Genomic DNA, 20341 nt, shown 5'->3' on the forward strand with positions numbered 1-20341 from the left:
TTATTTTTAATCTGACATGTATATAAATCTTATTCCTTCATTAGCCCAGCAAATGAGGAAGAAACATATAGGAACGCATCAGGGATTGTTCCATTTTAGTACAATCTGTTACAATTAGAATTTCCTCAAACCATGCAGGGCGTGATTAGCATTCTAATGATTTGTTGAACTCTTTAACTTCTTTTGCAAAGGCCGACGTTGCCTCCAAGTACACATAAAGGATCTGAAAAAAAGGTAGGACCATATTTCAGCGGCACAGCCCATTGCCTGCACCAAGAAGGCTCCTGGTGCAGTGCCCAGAATCTCCAGCCAAAGGATATTTAGCAACGGAGCTGGCAAGATAAGCCTCAAACCCCAGGGAGCTCCAGGCCTGAAAAGATCAAGGGTCTGATTCAGTTCAAGGCATTTGTCTCCATTTCCTATTTCCTCATACCACAGAATTCAAAACTTTATTTGCTGCTGTCTTATGAATAAATGACACAGTCTCTCTCCCGCCCCCGCCCCCACTAGCTTCCCTTGGTTTTCAGATACCTTTTATTATCATTATTGTGAATCATACCACCCTCCTAATTCATAGGGATGCCAACCTCCAGGTACTAGCTGGAAATATCCTGCTATTACAACTGATCTCCAGCCGCTAGAGATCAGTTTAACTAGAGAAAATGGGAGCTTTGGCAATTGGGCTCTATGGCACTAAAGTCCCTTCCTTCCCAAAACCCCGCCCTCCTCAGGCTCCGCCCCAAGTATCTCCAGGTATTTCCCACACCGGAGCTGGCAACCCTCCTAATTTGAGAATCAGAGGCAGATTGGGCATTAAAGCCACTGGGGAAAGTCCCGGTGGGCCAATGGCCGGGGTGGGGGCTGCCTTCCTGCCAAGGCCAGCAAGGCTCCAAGTGAGGGGTAGCCCTCGCCCTGTGGAAGGCAGGTGAGAGCTGCCATTGCCCACTGTGAGCTGGTGGCCCAAGCCCTGTATGGGGTGGGGAAGGAGGCATGCAGCCTGGCAAAACCCTGTGCAGCATGACGAAGCAGGCATGTGGCCTGGCTGAGCGGCACATGGCAAAGGAGATCCCTGGCCAAACTGAATGTGGCACGGGGCAGGCTCCATTTCCCTCCCTCCATCCTTCAGGGGTGCAAGCCTGGAGGTGGTGCCCTTTCCCAGGGGAGCTCTTTCCAGCTCTCTTACTCTTCAGTTTCCAGCTTCTGAGCAAGGAAGAACAAGCCATGATCGGCTAAGCTTTTACCTAGAGACTCCATCTTGTTCATGTGACAAGGGGCAATGGGGATAATTCCCAACCATGAGAACAAAGGTAATGATGAATTTTAAACCACTGTTACTTTGAGCAAACTTAGCCTGTCCTAATTAAACATCATTTAGGATAAGTTATAGTGTATAGGAAGGGGATTGCATGTTTTCATCATTTCTTTGAGCCAGCATGGTGGTTAAGAACGGTGGTTTGGAGCTGTGGACTCTAATCTGGAGAACCGGGTTTGATTCCCCACTCCTCCACATGAAGCCAGATGGGTGACCTTGGGCTAGACACAGCTCTCTTCAAGCTCTCTCAGCCCCACCTACCTCACAGGGTATCAGTTGTGGGAAGGGGAAGGGAAGGTGATTGTAAGCTAGTTTGATTCTTCCTTAAGTGGTAGACAAAGTCGGCATATAAAAACCAACTCGTTTTCTTCATTGCCATTCTCAGCCTGAATGCTTGAACAGAACATGTGTACTCTTTTTATTCATTTATTAAACTGTCTTATATTTTGGATGTCCTAAGCCTGATCGCTGGGAAAACACCATGCCTGTTCAGTCTTGCCACCTGAAGTGTGGTAACAGGGAGGGGCTGTAGGTAAGCTCACCATCGCTGGAGTGTGATAGATCAAATTTGCCAGTTTGCAATAGATTTCCACACACACACTCACTTATAAGAGTGTTACGGGAGGCACAGCAATTCAGTAGAGCCTCTAACTGGGAATGCAGGTATAGAGTCCTAGACATAAGACTCTGTTTAGCAGGAGATACTCTGAGCTGTTGGTGGTAGCAGGGATTACCTAGTTTGTTTCTGGCACCCTCGGGGAATAAGAGGAAGGGGCGGTGTTACCGAACAGAGACTTGGGACAGTATTTGGTGTGGGGTCTGATATTGTGAGAACCACCGAGAAGGGACAGAAGGGCCTTGAGACTCCATCCCCTCACACCATGATTTGTTGTTTATTTGACCATATAGTGCCATCTAACGTAACTGATGAATTTAACAGCTACCACCAGTTGTGCCTTTGCTGCATTTAAAAGTGGAGGGGCTGTGGCTCAGTTGTAGAGCATCTGCTTGGCATGCAGCAGATCCTAGGTTCAATCCCTGGCATCTCCAGTTAAAGGGACTAGACAAGTAGGTGATGTGAAAGACCTCTGCGTGAGACCCTGGAGAGCTGCTGCCAGTCTGAGTTGACAATACTGACTGAGGGTCTGATTCAGTATAAGGCAGCTTCATGTGTTCATGTGTTCAAAAGTTATTTAAAAACACTAGTTGTGTTGCCTTGAGGACCATGGATGAAAGGTAGGGTCTAAATATATTATATAAATAATTCAGTTCTCTCTCTGAGGTATACAGTTTCTGTGTGTAACTGAACATTATAAAATACTACCAGAAATACAAAAAAGTTGGGAAAAGGAAACAAATCCATATGGGATTCATATGCATTTAGGGCTATTACAGCAGCAGCAAAAATCCCAAGATGGGCAAAGTACAAAACTATATGAGAGCAACCTCTCTCCATAACAAATTGATACTATTTAGCGGCAATAAACACTCGATATTTAATGATATCTATATCTCTGTGTGGTACAGTACACTATTAACACTCTAATGGCAACCTACTACCAGTTCTCATTAGAGCAGCATAATAATAGTAGATTACATCCGATAGCTTCCAGTCAAATTTAATAGGAACCATTTTCACTACAGAAGTTTATAATTTGTTTTTAATCACATAAAAGCATTATGGAGTAACACGGTCCTTTATACACTGTTCTAATTTAGGCATAAAAAAACAACACAACATTTATTCAAGCACACACACTAAAATCCTAAACCGGTTACGGTTGCAGGTTTCCTCAAGATCATGCATCCTGCCCCAAGCAACAAAATCCATACAGTAAAAAGACTGTAATGAATTTTTGCCCAGAAACATTTCTGAAGTGAGAGAGTAGAGATTTACAGCCCTATCTTCCCCTCTACTACCGCTTAAGTACTTTTTAACCTGTCCCCCAGAGGCTTCCCTAACCATAACAATTCCTCTGTTTACTCTGATTTTCCATATAGCTTCTTTATTTAAAAATATATATATTCCGCCTTTCTCCAAGGCAGTTTACAATACATAATCATACAACAATAAAACCACAAAGCACACACACACACAGATCTAATAACCATGAAGACACAGATGACTGGGGGGGAGATTTTAGGTGGGAGAAAATATTAACCTTGGGTACAGAAGATAAAACTGAAGTACTATGTTAAAAAATCAAGACAATATTACTTACATTTTTATTCAGATATGTCTAAAATAAACAAAGTGCCTTGCTTCCACAAATATTACCTATACCTTCCATTTACACTTAAAGAGTTTCATTTGTGCGCTTATACTAGGAAATAAAAACTGTAACATATGAACATGGAAGGATTAAAATAGTACTTGTTAATGATGTGTCAGTAATTATGCTGTTTTCTACTAGTGTATAATTTACATACAGATATTTTCTACTAAATATCATTATTGTGTACAATCTTCATTTATAATAATGCTTTTGTTATTGGCGTAGTTAACGGTTATTCATTTCGCAGAACCAGAAGCCTTAATATCTGAGCATCTGGTCATCATTATATACTAAGTAAAGACTAATGGGCCGTCTGTTACAAATATTAGTTGCAAAAATGCTGCAGTCGACAATCACATCTTCTTCCACAGGAAGCTCTAAAACATAGACGCCTCTTGTCCTAATATTCTAGTCAAGATACAGGAATCACAAGTAGTAGTACATTGTGGAAACTGATGCTCCATAGATAACTGACTGCACATCTATTTCCAAGCACAATTCAAAGTGCTGGTTCCTACTTTTAAAGCCCTAAACAACGTAGAGCTGGGGAGCTTGAAGAACCATCTCCCCATACTGTCCAACCCACCAGATGCCCTCTTTACAAGCTCTGCTCTCTTTGCCTTCACCTACAGAGAGCAGGCTGCTGGCAACCGGAGACAGGATGTTTTCAGTAGTGGCACCTCTCCTTCTGAATGCCCTCCCTGTAGAGGTTCACCTGGTACCTAACATGCTCTCTTTAGGTCCCAGGCAAAATATTTCTTTTTAACTAGGCTTTTAAAAAAGGGTTTCCATCTTTTTAGCTGTTTGTATGGTTTGGTTCAAGACTGATAACTCTTTATGAATATAACAGAAGAAGTTGGTTTTTATATGCCGATTTTCTCTACCTTTTAAGGAGAATCAAACCGGCTTACAATCTCCTTCTCTTCCTCTTCCCACAATGGACACCTTGTGAGGTAGGTGGGACTGAGAGAGTTCTGAGAGAACTGTGACTAGTCCAAGGTCACCCAGCTGGCTTCATGTGTAGGAGTGGGGAAACCAACCTGGTTCACTAGATTAGAGTCCACCATTCATGTGGAGGAGTGGGGACTCAAACCCAGTTCTCCATATTAGAGTACAGCACCCATAACCACTACACCACGATGGCCACTGCTATTTTAAGTTTTTACGGCTTGCAGTTGATAATTTTTATTCTATTTTATAATTTTATAGTCCTGTTTGGCTATGTGTAGCCCTTTTAGCTCCCTCTGCCGAATTTTCCAACTGACCCTCTGACAAAGACAGATGAACAAGCATCTATGGGGAGATGAAGCTTGTGCTGGAGAGTTTCCAGAATTGGCTCACGTTCACCCAACTCAAATGGCAACACCACCAACTTGATGATACAAGTTATCTCCAAAATACTTGTGGGTGAAGACAGAATAATAAAGTTCAACAGCCAGGGTGTAACTACACGGGGAGGGAGATATACACAAGTGAGAATCCAGAACTGCAGAAAAAGCAGGTGGTACAAATAACTTGAAGAAGATACATGGGATGATACACAGTGCTATTTCCCCATGTTCTACAGACAATTCCCTAGGTTTGCTATGCAAGAAGGTGCTGGGTCCATGGGAAATGAGCATTTGGAAAACTCAGGAGTTGTAACAAGTCTTCACAGATTTGTTTATATCTAAATAGAACTATTCTTAGCGCACCAATATGATAGTTTGCTCATTAATTTAAACATCATTCCAAGATAATATGGTCAGTCTTTGGTTGTTAGCTTTGTTTGTTGACTTATTACAAAAACATGACATAAAATCAAAGAACCATTCTAATGAATATACAAGATTCGGAATTTCTGGTATAATTACTCTTTGGGGATAGGGCAATACATTAATAGTCATTTAATTTAAGCAAACTGTTATCTCATCCAATATATATAATATCTGAGTAAATACTCAATACTGCTCTGCTATGACAACTCTCAAATTCAAATGCAGAGTCTTATACATTATTAGGCATTGATAACAGCATAGCCACTTGAGGACATGGTGTTTCTGACGGAGTTATGGTCATAAAAGTGCATTCACTGCAACACAAGTATTTATAACCTCAGATTTGAAGAGTGATGTTTTCAAGGCAACAGTTTAATCCATAGGAGGGATGGAAAATAAATGCATTAGCCTGTTTCCACAACTGGGATAAGGTAAATCAGAATCACTAAATCCTAGGGGGAATCCAGAAACACCACTAATTCTAATTTAATGGGTACACACAAATGTCTGAGGTGCTTTCCACTGACATTCTGGGGCCACAGGAGGCTACAGCTTCACTTCTAGAACAGAACAGCATTTGCCTGGGTCAATATTATCCTTAACAGTTTCACCTCTCCCACTTCCTCACTGACATGGTTGGCATGGATGATTACTGCTGTGGACAATCATCCAACCCCAAACTAGAAGGTAAGCATGCAGAGAAGGAGCCTTTGCATAGTAGTCTTTTAGCACAATTCTACACTATAGATGCCATATTGTTTTATAGGATCTATACTCATCAGCAAGCAATATCAGCCAATCAGCAGTACTGCTACTTTTTCTGTATTGGTTTGGGTGAGAATTCTTGCATATTCCGTATTTTGGCTAGACTTTCAATTTTGGCTAGACTTTCAATTTTATACCTCAAGTACCAGTAAAAACCCCACTTCTGGCCAAGAAGAAACTGACAAGACAAGACAGGATACAGCTAAGAGTAGATTTCCTCTTATGCTTTTAAGGTTTATTTTATTAACAAAACACAGATGCTTGTATGACTGGTTGGTTCAATAAACTGCATGTCATCAGTTCCATATATTTATTTCTGCAGGTCCAACCGAGTCACAAACATTTTTGAACAAAGCTCAGGTTAGCAAACTTTTGCCTTTTGCTCTTCCATCATTTGATGTTTGCCCCAAAGATTCAGTGTACAATATCGACAGCTTACCCCTCGGCATCAGTTTGCTTTCACAAGAGAGGAACTATTGTCTCCCAATCCAAGTTTGCACCAGGACTAAGATGTAAAGTGTAATTAACGCCTCACTTAAATAGCCTCAATTAAACACCTGTCTCTGAGCAATACACCATAGGGAAGGCAGATGCTTATCTAATTAACAACACAGTTCTTTGCTGAAGATATATTGGTGTGTGTGGGTGTGTGAGGATAATTTAAGTACTGGTATGTTTTTGGAGTTTACAACTGCTTACTCCGCTTAGAAAGGACCGCCAATTTTCACTTTGGGTAGAACATTAAATTATTCTCTGTTAAATGGCACATTTATAAAGTACTTGATTTTTATGCAGTTTCCTAAAAATGAAACATTCCACAGAAAGGGCATGCGTGATCCTCTGCTAGCCTGATTTTTTCAATTGGAGTTGAGAGAATATGGATGTATAATTTTAGTTGTTACACCATGTTTTCAACAGAACAGAGACCTGATGCTACATAAAGGACGAACTGCCTGTCTGAAGTTGGCTTACCGTGCTAATTACTGGAATTCTCTCTGCTGTCGACTCAAAAATGGACAACTGCTTTGCTTTTTTATGCGATGCTCCAGCAGCCTCTTTGAACTGAAATCCAACAACACAAGAGTTACACACAGAACATTCTCACCGAGAGCTTTAAATTTAAATACCACCCTCCCTTCTTCTCCAATATAGTTATGGGAAATCTTTCTGGGGCTCGGGGGAGGGGCTGTTTTTAAAGGTAGAGGCACCAACTTTTCAGCATAGCTGCTGCTGACTCTTCTTACAAGAACTCCCAAGTTTGGTAAAGATTGGGTCAGGGGGTACAATTTTATGGGGGCCCATTTTTCCTCCATTTGGGGGCCCATAAAATTGGATCCCCTGACCCAATCTTTACTAAACTTAGGATTCTTGTAAAGAGACTCACCAGCAGCTATGCTGAAAATTTGGTGTATCTACCTTAAAAAACAGCCCCACCCCCGAGCCCCGGAAAGTTTTAGGGTATAAGAGCTTCTTCTTTTTCCAGATTCTGGGGGGTGGGGGACGACCCATACCAGTATGGGGATTTAGAAATTTTTGGGAATCCCCAAAAAACTTTGCTTCAATATACCCTGATCCAAATTTTACAAAACATAATAATTCTTTTTTGCACACCCCTATTATTAAGCTTGGGATTCAAAAATTTAAGAATAAATTAAGGCCACAATGCACATGCATGCACACACACACAGGCACACACAGGATCCTCTTCCCTTCCTTGGCATACATCTCCACTAATCCCTCGACTTCTATTCAATTAATTTTTCAAACAAACAAATATCTGGAAATGCCAGACACCCATACTTATGCATTGTGTTGAAAAATTAAGTATTTTTGCTTGGTATTAGTGACGTTTAAGAGGGCCTGTTTTTTAAAAATAAAAAATAAAATAAGATTTTGCATAATTCACCCTTTTAAGAAATCTTAATGGCAGGCCCCACCTCCTTCCATCATGAGACCCATCTCTAAATTTATCTTTAATAGCTTCTAATGATAATATATGTTAGCTACTCAGCTTGATTAAGACCTAAGGGGGAAAAATTATTTGCATTTGAGAAATGCTGAAGAAAATTGTTCCTACAACCAACATATTTGGTAATATGTATTCTGTTCCTCCCCACATGATTATAATTCTGTTAAATTAAGCTGTCAGGGAATGTTAATGGGGCTCTTAGGTAGTCATAGGTAATATGTTTGATAATGTGGAACTTGAGAAAGAACGATATCCTCTGCTAATTAATTGATGCTGCATGAAGAAGAGGCAGTTTTTCCAGTTTGACTGTAAAGCTATGAGTGCTGAAATGTTAGTTATTTCCTAATAATTAAAGATACTTATTTTCTCTACATTTAAAAATTAATTAATCCTTTCAGCCATATATGCCTCCTTTCTTATTTAAGAAGTATTTTCTCATTCAATTGTGATGATGCACATCTTTGTATAAGCTACCGCAGTACTTTCTATTATTTGGCCAACTACAGCACTGGCTTATAGATAGCCATGACTCCGACTCCTCCTCCTTTCTCCCTCCATAAATTGGTTAAGCTTAGCTCCTGCACGTTCATCCCTATAGGAATAGATCAAAGAATCCAAGTCCTTTGTCAATACTGGCGACCTTATGACCTTATGAATCAAGTTCCCTGGGTCACTATTCCATCAGAGGCAGACATGATCTTCAAGGAAGCCAATGAGCAGAGCATGAAGGTAACAAACTTTCTACATTGTTCAACACATGTATTCTGATGCATACTGCCTCTGAACTTGAGGGTTCCATTTAAATATCACATGTAATAATCACTGATAACCCTGCCCTCCAAAGGTAGAACGAAGTATCTGCTATTGCATTCATTTGTAAACAGTCTGGAGTGAAAACCTGTGGATGCAGCTTCCAACCATTTGCTAGGCAGAGAATTTGGTTCTCCCACCTATTTGAATTTAGAGTCACTATGGTGGAAAGTGCCATCAAGTCATGGCTGACTTATGGCGACCCTGTGAGGTTCTCATAGCAAGAGAGGTAGTTTGCTATTGCCTTTCTCTGTGTAGCAACCCTGGACTTCCTTGGTGATCTCCCATCCAAGGACTAAACAGGGCTGATTCTGCTTAGCTTCTGTGATCTGACAAAACCAGGCTTGCCTGGGCTACCCAGGTCAGTGCAGAGTTATTATAGGTATGGTTATTAAAGCTCCATTTTTAATACAGAAAACCAATTTACCTGATAATCAGCAGGTCCAGGAGTAGTGAAAGCTTCCCTCTTCACTAAATATAGAAGCCTAGGAGCTGAAGAACCAAATGCATCTTTCTTCTTTTTCCCCAAAGAAGCTTTCTTATGACTTCCTGTCGATAAGCTGAAATTGAGGATATTATAGAATGCAGGACCTACACAAAACACAGTGAAATTTTGTAAGCCTAGAAGACACCTTTTAATGACTTTTTTGTAAACCAGAAACAGTTAACTCAAAATCAAAACTGTAGGAACAAAACGCTGTATTATAACAAAGCCAAACTGTACGTGTACATATTAATTATGGCTGCAATCCTGCTCCAAATTAAGATGATTGAAGCCAATAAAATTTGAGCAGCAGCAGGACTGCAATTTTGGTTACAGACATAATCCCACTAGCATTTATCATGTAGCTTGCCTTTAATTGAGTAAGACTCAGCTTGGTCTCTACAGATTTGGGTATTTCAGTTCTCTGAATTAGGCGCCAGGTTTGTTACTTTCAAAATACCTGTCCAATATAGTTATTTAACACAAAGCCCTCTATATCTTACATAAAAAAGAACAATGAATAAAATATTGTTTAGGTTAACACAGGTAAGTGTTCACAATTAAGAACAAAATTACTATTATGAGCTTGTTACATTAAAAAGAACACCATTATACATCAAAGTCATTTAAGAATCATCAGGCCTGAAATACTATCTACTGTTTTTAAATTCAAATACTATAATACCATACTTCACATAAATTGTCTTGAAATCCTTACAGCAGCCCAATAAAATGGACTGGTATTATCACCCTATGGCAGATGGGAGTAGGGTTCCTGAGGCTCAGAGAGTGGGTTGCCTAAGGCTACCTAGCAAGTTCATTGCAAAGCTCGAAATTGTGACTACTTGATTAGTAGTCCAATAGCTTGGCAATTGCACTACAGAGGCCTGTTTTATGTGCCAACATTCTGTTTCCAAAACTTACAAGATAAGGTGCCAAGGCTTTCCCATCACATACACATAAATGAAGCTGCCTTACACTGAGTCAGAGCATTGGTCCATCAAGGTCAGTATGGTCTACTCAGACTAGTAGCAGCTCTTCAAGGTTTCAGGTCAAGGTCTTTTATATCATCTACTACCTGATCCTTCTCATTGGAGATGTTGGGGACTGAACCAGGGATAGGGTAGCCATTCTCTGAGGGGCAGGAAGCAACCAGCAGGAGACTGGAAGGAATGACAGTGTCACTTCTGGTTTATGGCCAAAAAATTGTGACATGACTGCTCTAGAAATTCGCATTTCTCTATGGTGAAAACTATTAAAAGGTAAAGGTAGTCCCCAGTGCAAGCACCGGGTCATTGCTGACCCATGGGGTAACATCACATCCCGACGTTTACTAGACAGACTGTGTTTACGGGGTGGTTTGCCATTGCCTTCCCCAGTCCTCTACACTTTACCCCCAGCAAGCAGGGTACTAATTTTACCGACCTTGGAAAGATGGAAGCCTGAGTAAACCTTGAGCTGGCTACCTGAAACTGACTTCCGTCAGGTCGTGAGCAGAGCTTTTGACTGTAGTACTGCAGCTTACCACTCTGCACCATAGGGCTCCCAACCGTAGTGGTGAGTCAATTCTTAGAGCATCATGATGTCACTTCCAAGTTCAAACTAGAAGTTATGTCACAACATCAGCACTCCACACACCCCAGTGGATTTCCCTGGTTGCCAGCACTTGGCAATCTAGAACTTTTTGCAGGCCAGATGGTCTGCCACGGGACCACAGCCCCTCCCCATCATTACAGAATAAAGAGAGAAACTTTAAGATAATGTACAAGGGGTAACTAGTGGGTTTTAAGAGAAATATATTATTAGAAGGGGGTTCCTTTAGACATATAGAACTTGACTGGCTCCTGTTCTGAGGTGTATTTTATTTTCTATATTTTTTATGGAAAGATAGACATAAGCTGTCAGTTGGCTAGGTTCTGGTCTCCATCTCCCATGCTTTCTCTGTACTACATATTTTTGGCTTTTTACCATAGAACTTTATTAATATATAAAATTACTTCCAAATCATCACTGCTTGGCAGTATTAAAACTGGGGGCAAAGAGATATTTGGTTTGACTACTAGCATAAAAATATTGCAACCACTTTGGCTGGTTACCGAGTTGCATGTCCTCCAGGAAAGAAGCTCTTCTTTCAACAGATGGAGGACATGATAAAATGGGATGCTCAGCAAAAAGGGCTTCTGCTGAAGATGAATGGTACCCCCCACACCTTGTAGATTAGGGGACAAAAGGAAAGACTTGCAGTCAAGGGCAGAGAACAAGGAATGGAGGCAACAGAAGGAAAAAGCACTAAAAGCAACTTTTCAGGGTAGGTATCTGAAAAAAAATGCAAGAAGTAATTGAACATTATGCTCTTTCAAGCTGTTTGCATGGCCTTGTTCACATAGAGCCTTTCTACAATGAAAGCAACTTTAAAAGGCACTAAACTGGGAAGTCAAAACCCTTAAAATCCTAGAACATTAAAAAAAACCTTTGTAGCATTTCCCCCCTCAAATATCGGTAGCTATCCTACTAGTTGGCAATCTTGTTAGTTCTACAAGCCTCACTCAAAGACCTTGGGTGCACCATAATAGATACTATTTGTCTTAGGCAGTGACTGTCATATTATAGTGTTGATCACCTCTGGAATCTTAGCATAACTACATATGAACACATGAAGCTGCCTTAGACTGGATCAGACCTTTGGTCCAGCAAGGTCAGTATTGTCTACTAGACTGGCAGTGGCTCTCCAGGGTCTCAGGCAGAGGTTCTCCACATCACCTAATACCAGATCCTTTAACTGCAGATGCTAGGAGTTGAACCTGGCACCTTCTGCATGCAAAGTAAGAGCTCTTCCGCTGGAGAAGCTTGCATTTTCCGACCGTCAGAGGTCGCCTCGCTCTCCTCATGCATTTCACCTACATTTTCTGGATTTGTGCTTTGCCAGCATCCAAGAAACACGCAGGGAGAGCGAGATGAATCAAAGAAATTAACAGTTAAATTCACAATTACGAAGGCACTGAATGAATAACATATTGTTCTAAGCAGAACCACAGTCTAACACTAGATTTGGCTTGGATGAAACAATTCCAACTATGTAACAAGCCAATGCTTTGGAAGAAAGTGAGACTACTATTCAATTATATAATGAGATACCAAGTATCATCAACAGGCTGATTCTGACAATGCTGTTATAATAAACTTATAAACAGACTCACCATCAGCTGTACAAAAATTGCCTATATGTTAATATTTGAACTAGCATTGTAATATGCATAGCGTCAGGAGAGTATAAAAACCTTCACTGAGATGCTTTAGTTTGACCTCTTTCCCAATTTCAGCCTTGAAAACGTTTACTGGGAAAGTCATAGAACCATTGTAATATGAGAGTAACAGTTGGAACATTTTGTTTTGATTATGGAGGCCAACCAATGGGTTGTCCAGACAGATTTTTCACTCAATCTCATGCAGTTCCCCTTTTTATTGCTGTCCCCACCACACATGGTTTTTATTCATGCAGATCCTACGATCCCTACACAGCCTTTTTGGTGACCAAGGGGACCCTTCCTCCCTTTATCACCTGCAGAAAACCTGGTTGTAGCCAACCCACTACTTGGAAATTACAATTTCTGATAACCTCTGGAGTCTTCCACAGCCTTAACACTATGGTTGCCAACCTCCAGGTGGTGGCTGGAGATCTCCTGGGATTACAACTGATCTCCAGGTGACAGAGACCAATCCACCTGGAGAAAATGGCTGCTTTGGAAGTGACTCTATGGCATTATACCACATTGAAGTCCCTCCCCTCCCCACACCCTGCCCTCCTCAGGCTCCACCACCAAACTCTCCAGGTATTTCCCAACCCAGAGCTGACAGACTGGGTTGCATATTAGTGACTGACAAGAGTTACCCCAAAATATTAAGAATACTTGGACTGAGTTATATGATTTCACTCCAATATGGATATTAATCATAATGTAGAATACATCGTTTAATAATACAACCAAGATCAACTGCTAACTTGGCAGACTATTTGTCTTGCTTTACAGTGGGTCACGAACACTGGACATATGTAGATTAATTGCAAACCTGGTGTTTTTCTCAGCCTGTAGTCTTCAGTAAATCGAACAGAAGTATGACCAAATGGGACACTTTTAGATGCTTTCTTCAAGGACTCAAGAGCAGAACGTGTCTCGTTATATGTGCCAGGCGCTGGGGTAGATGATTTCACAGGTGAAAATCTCTGTGGAAACAAAATAAATCAGTGACAGGCAACTGATATCGTTTATGCATGGGTACTTTCACTCATGTTCACCCCCTGTCTGTCTCAGTTGTTCCTCGGAGTTACGCATGAGTTTTCTCCCCATTAGAGATGACCTCGTGCCCAGCCCTCGCAATGTCCGGGTCTTCCCATTCCTCTGTTAACCCGATTCTTCCATCTACCTTGAGCAAAGCCCGAGTGAAATCCCCATGCATATGGCAAAGTGCAGGACACACAAGCTTGGTTTTGTTCACAGCCAATTACAAAGCAGCATGTCCAGAGGTGGGAATTCAGATACTTAGACTCATAGAATCATAGAGTTGGAAGGGACCACCAGGGTCATCTAGTCCAACCCCCTGCACAATGCAGGAAATTCACAACTACCTCCCCTACATACACCCAGTGCCCAGAAGATGGCAAAGATGCCCTCCCTCTCATGAACTGCCTAAGTTCATAGAATCAGCATTGCTGACAAATGGCCATCTAGCCTCTGCTTAAAAACCTCCAGGGAAGGAGCACTTACCACCTCCCGAGGAAGCCTGTTCCACTGAGGAACCCCTCTGTTAGAAAATTCTTTCTAATGTCTAGATGGAAACTCTTCTGATTTAATTTTAACCCGTTGGTTCTGGTCCGACCTTCTGGGGCAACAGAAAACAATTCGGCACCATCCTCTATATGACAGCCCTTCAAGTATTTGAAGATGGTTATCATATCCCCTTTCAGTCTCCTCCTTTTCAGGCTAAACATACCCAGCTCCTTCAACCTTTCCTCATAAGACTTGGTCTCCAGACCCCTCACCATCTTTGTTGCCCTCCTCTGGACACATTCCAGTTTATCTACATCTTTCTTAAATTGTGGTGCCCAAAACTGAACACAATACTCTAGGTGAGGTCTAACCAGAGCAGAGCAGAGCAAAGTGATACCATCACTTCATGTGATCTGGACACTTCCTGCTTCCTCAGAGCTCTTTCTGAGCAGAAGAAAATCTTTTTAAAACCGAGGCTTGGATTTCTCCCCCCACCCTTCCTTTCAGATTGCTCCTTTTTTGTTGTTGTTGTTGTTCTTAAAATGCTTTTTCGTGTGGCAATTGGGTTGGGGGGGGATTTTCTCTCACAGTAAGCACTACATGTAAGCCAATTACAAAGCAGCATTTAAAGGGGTGGGGACTTGATTTGAGCTTGGAGACGGCTGGTGCATAGATTCCCAACAGAAAAGTGTGGGTCCAGGAAAAACGCCCATGCATAAATGACCTGAGTGAAATTTGTGGGCAGAAAGAGTTCCATTTAGATAGAACAACAAGTTTCCCATACCAACATCAGTAACATATGAAGCTATGCTACACTAAGACACTAGACAACCCAGCCCTTTCCACTTGGGCCATGACGTATGTATAGAGTTTTTTCAGCTCTGCTACCTGAGATTATTTTAACTGGAGATCATCAATGACTGAATGAGGGATGGGCAATGACTGAATGATTGATCTTTTACATGTGAAGTATGTGATATGCTACTGATCTCTGGTGCATCCCTGAAAATTAAAGTAATGTGAGTATATGGGGTACATTGTTTTGAGAGTCAGCAAGGTGTAGCAATAAGAGTGCCATACCCAAACCCAGGAGACCTGGGTTCAAATCCCTACTCAGCTATGAAGCTCACTGGGTGACCTTGGACTAGTCACTGTCTCTCAGTCCAAGCTACCTTATCCTATCACTCTGTTCAACAAAGTCTGAAGCCTTTTACTTGCCTAAAAAGCCTTCCCCAACTCTTGCCTCAGAAGAGCCACCAGAGGACGGCTTCAGACTTTATTGAGCATGGTGGTAAGATACATGGCATTAGATCCAACCGCAGTGGTTCTGCTTGGTTCACTGCAGTGAATCACTTTGTATCACTTATTCTTTAGTAGAAAGGCAGTGACAAAACACCTTGCTGTCCAGCTTTTGAGACAATTTGTTTCGTAAAGCAAGCAAGGAGACACGGGTTATATTTGCATAAAGAGGACAGAACAGTAGCATTTTAGATGCTGCAGAAATTCTGCAGAGGAGTTGTGACTCAGTGGTAGAACATCTGCATGCGGAAGGTCCCAGGTTCAATCCCTGGCATCTCCAGTTTAAAAGATCTGGCAACAGGTGATGTGAAGGACCTCTAACGGAGACCCTGGAAAGGCACTGCCAGTCTGCACAGACAGCACTGACCATGATGGACCAAGGGTCTGATTCAGTATAAGGCAAATTCATGGGCACAATGAGCACTCACCTTTCAGAAATCTGGATTACTTATGAAGTTATTAATGGCCAATGTATTAAATATACACAACACACACCTTTATTGGCATATAAAAAGGAAGAACATACATTTGGATAAAACCAAGAACAAATAATATTAAAAATATATGTATTTATGATTTAACACAGAAATCTTAACAGTTTGCTTGCATTTCTTCACAGCATAAACAATAGCAATAACAAATAATAGCAAACATAATGTTTTATTATAATACATTTTCACAAATAATATCTATCAAGTTCATACTACCGTTATAACCTCACTTATCTTGCCCTTACACTGCAATCCACTGTAATCAACGGGCTTAGACTGGAAGAACTCAGCAAAGGATTGCACTGTTATTTTCTTAAGATGATTTTACTCTTTCATGGCTGAATATTTAATTACTGAGAATCACTCTCCGCTGCTATTTTAATGCTGCTATTCCATCTAATTATTTTGTTAACATTTAATTAAGTAAAGGTTCCCCTTGCAAGCACCGGATCATTACTGACCCATGGGGTGACGTCACATCTCGATGTTTACTAGGCAGACTTTGTTTACGGGGTGGTTTGCCAGTGCCTTCCCCAGTCATCTTCCCTTTACCCCCAGCAAGCTGGGTACTCATTTGACCGACCTCGGAAGGATGGAAGGCTGAGTCAACCTTGAGCCGGGTACCTGAAACCAACTTCCGTCGGGATCGAACTCAGGTCGTGAGCAGAGCTTGGACTGCAGTACTGCAGCTTATCACTCTGCGCCACGGGGCTCATTTAATTACAGGTTTTTTAATTGACTAATTAAGTTTTAGTTAGAGATAACTACACTGAAATCATGGGGCATAAAAACACCTGATACACACTTGGGGTAGAGTTGCAATTTGGGGATCTGATTGGATTAGCATTTGTGCTACCTGCTGTTGAAGTCTGCTTGGTTCCGCTATGCTCTGTATGTTTATTTGTAAACACATGCATATAAAAGACACAAGGTGTCCAGTGCTTCCTCATCCAAAGGAAACTATACATGCCCTAGAAGTGATAAAGGAAAATTATTATTAGGGGGAATTGTGGGTAGAAATGGCTGTCAACTTGTAAACCAAGTGTTTTTCTCTCTTGTTGCAGGTATTTAAAGCCTAGTTGCGGCCAGGGGAAGATGGCTGCCAGCTGGTGAGACCCAAATCTCTCACCTGCCGTAGGTAGGTATTTAAAGCCTGGGAGTGGCCACGGGCAGGAGCCAAAGGGAAAGAGCCTAAGGGATGGCTCACAGCCCATGGCCTTGGCCTTAATGGACTGACCCTCTGGGCACTAGCCCAGCAAGTTTTGTGAACCTTGTTTTTATACTGTGTTTTATTGAAACCATATTATATTTCTGAAAGTCATTTGGGTATCCCCTCAGGTGGAAAAGAAGGATAAAAATACACTATAAATAATGTCATACCTCAGCAAGTGAAAGAAAAGGAACAATTTCATTTCCACCTTGTGATGTGCCCTCTGCCCTTTGAAACTGACTTTTTATATGGTATTGTCCAGGACCTGGAACACCCTGTAAAACAGGAGATGCAAACATGAATTTAAAAAAATAACATGAACACCAGACAACTGTTCACCAACGGTGAACTTTTCAATGGTGCAACAAGGTCTCTTGATTTAAAACGCAGTCCTAATATGACATTTAACAACGAAGATAAAACTGAAAAAACTAAATGCAAGAAATTCCTAGTTACCGTGAACCATAAATATTTCTCTATTTTTAGTATCTATAAATGAAGATTCTTTGTGTATTGCTGCAAGGCTTGCAATACCACAAGACCAGCAATAATGACAAGTCTGAAAGAACGGCTTAAAAATGCAATGAGACTAGTATGAATAAAATAATTATTTCAGGCAATTGTCTTAGTCAGAGGTTCAGTCATCTTTTGAGAAGACCTGAGCAGCTGCCCTTAAATAATGGGATTTTACAGTTTCCCAAAAGGGACCTTTCCACGGATACCTCCAGCCTTTGGATCATAGACTACTGGATATAGTAGAAAGGGCCTTTTCTGTGTGTGTGTGTGTGTGTGTGTGTGTGTGTGTGTGTGTGTGTGTGTGTGTGTGTGTGTGTGTTAAGTGCCGTCAAGTCGCTTCCGGCTCATGGCGATCCCATGAATCAATGTTCTCCAAAATGTCCTATCTTTGACAGCCTTGCTCAGATCTTGAGGGCTGTGGCTTCCTTTATTGAATCAATCCATCTCTCGTTGGGTCTTCCTCTTTTCCTGCTGCCCTCAACTTTTCCTACCAAGACTCTTGTCTTCTCATAATGTGACCAAAATACGATAGCCTCAGTTTAGTCATTTTAGCTTCTAGGGTCAGTTCAGGCTTGATTTGATCTATAACCCACAGATTTGTTTTTTTGGCAGTCCACAGTATCCATAATGCTCTCCTCCAACACCACATTTCAAAGGAATCTACTTTCCTTTTCTGTGGTGTCACCCTAATTGTGATATTCCCTCCCCAGGAAAATTCATTTGGTGCCCTCTTTACTATCTTTTAGATGCCAAGTTAAGTCTGTCCTATTTGCTCAGGATTTTAGTACACCTGTTGATAATTTGACCAAAACCGTTTTATGAGCATGCATAATGCTCATTTTAGAGGTACTCTTTGCATGTTAAGAATACTTTATTGCTACTGTATTTATTTTTTAATGTTCAGTTTGCTGCAGGATGGTTCAGTGTAAAGGCACACTTTTAAAAACAATCTACTCCAGTTGTTCAAGTGAACAAGATAGACCCTGCTCATACAGAACTCATGTTACACATTAGCAGGCTAAGCTTGGTGATCAGGAAGCGAGCAGGCAGGGATATGAAGCTTTGGATTTCAACCATGGTGTCAAAAGAAGTGGTCACATCTATATCAATAAACCTGATAATTTATAAACATCAGCATTTGTCATAAATTTAAAGTGACAGCCTGTTTCCTGGTGTGTCATCCAAGTATTAAAGGGCAACATGGGGAGAGTTCCATATCAGATGCTTACAAACTATTCCCAAAATAGATGAAGAGGCTGAGATTGCACCTTTGCATTTCAAAGTTACCCGACTTAACTGCTCTCAGCGATGTCAGATGGGAGGACAGAATCTTGTTCCTCTTTGAGGATCATCTTTTGGATCACGTTCTTGATTGGCTTATACTGGCCAGGGGGTCAGTGGTTCAGTGTCCTATAAAGTTAGCCTATAACCATCAGGCACATGTTTTTCCAAGTATTGCCCAATAACACTATCAGGACCAGTAATAGGCCAGGGACCATCTTTCTGCATTTCCTATCTACTGCTTTGCTACTTATGCTGATTTGAAGATGTTGTACCCTGCTTGCCTTTACGCATGTAAGTGTATGTTAGAAAGTTAGATTTTGTTATTTTATTGCACCCACTTGTCCTTTGAATTATGCTTAAACCTGAACCTTTTCCTTAATGTTTTAATAAAGCCTGTTGCTTTAATTGGTGTGTTCTACTGCATGTCTGAGAGTCCAAATCCAGTTTCAGTCAAATCATCAGAAGGAGATTTATTCCAAGGTCCCAGGTTTGGGGGCAGGGGAATCAAATCATCCTGGCGAGGACGTGGTGGGTCAGAAACCCCCATATTTGACACATGGTCTTCAGTATGTACCAAAAATCTGAAGGCTGAAGCACTCACGAAAATGTATCTCATTAAGCATACATGCTCTTGTTCAGTGAAGTACCATAAAACAAATTTAAACACACTTTAAAATAAATGCTTATTAACCTAAAGTGTATTCAGTATGGGTCTTATCTCAACTGAGCTTTTTGCTAAATGGCTAGCATACCATAGCTCTAATAAGGGAAAATAGGGCTCTCACAGCAGAAGGTTTCTTTAGAATTAATGACGGAGCCACAGATGTAGGAAATACATTTAGCAACCAATTTCTAATGCTTGATTGGCTAGTGCTTAGCACACGTCTTCCATCTTACAATATAGCAACGATTTCTATTGGCAGCACTAATTTACATAATTGCAGCATAAATTTTAGTTAACTCAAGGCTCAGATTAATCCTGTATTTTAAATACAGGAAATAAGGCCCCTCTATATGGGTAATTAAATTTAAAAAGATTTAAATCAGCTAAACATGGTACAGAGTATGTTACTGAGCTAGAGACTGAAAAAATAACTTGGAAAAATCAATCACTAATATGTATAGGATGGAATGCCTCAGATGCGGTATTTGAATTATGAATGATTTATAAGAAAAAAATTAAAGGGTCAGGCTATATGTCAGTTGGAAAACATGGCATCAATTGCCCTGGCTTATGCTGGCAAATCAGACATCAGCATGCAATTGAAGTATTTCCTTAAGTGTTTTAAAACTTAACATGAATAGCACCTTTCTAAACCATATGGAGAAGAAATACATTAAGGTTCTTCTTCCAGATGTTTGCTAGCATTGCTACATGCAGAGGTGGGGCAATTTATGCTGC

General features: G+C 41.0%; 1 protein-coding gene across 1 annotated transcript in view; it reads right to left on the reverse strand.

Annotated features, from left to right (window-relative positions):
* STPG2 (sperm tail PG-rich repeat containing 2) overlaps positions 1-20341 on the reverse strand; it is a 242468-nt gene that overhangs the window by 180276 nt on the left and 41851 nt on the right. Inside the window, exons 7-10 of the mRNA XM_056855812.1 lie at positions 17310-17414; positions 13442-13595; positions 9317-9480; positions 7083-7172 (exon numbers count right to left, since the gene is read on the reverse strand). Of these exons, the coding sequence (XP_056711790.1) occupies positions 7083-7172; positions 9317-9480; positions 13442-13595; positions 17310-17414 (513 nt within the window). The remainder of the gene's footprint in view (positions 1-7082; positions 7173-9316; positions 9481-13441; positions 13596-17309; positions 17415-20341) is intronic.

Source organism: Euleptes europaea, chromosome 9, assembly GCF_029931775.1.
Source record: "Euleptes europaea isolate rEulEur1 chromosome 9, rEulEur1.hap1, whole genome shotgun sequence".
In the NCBI taxonomy this organism is placed as follows: Eukaryota; Metazoa; Chordata; class Lepidosauria; order Squamata; family Sphaerodactylidae; genus Euleptes; species Euleptes europaea.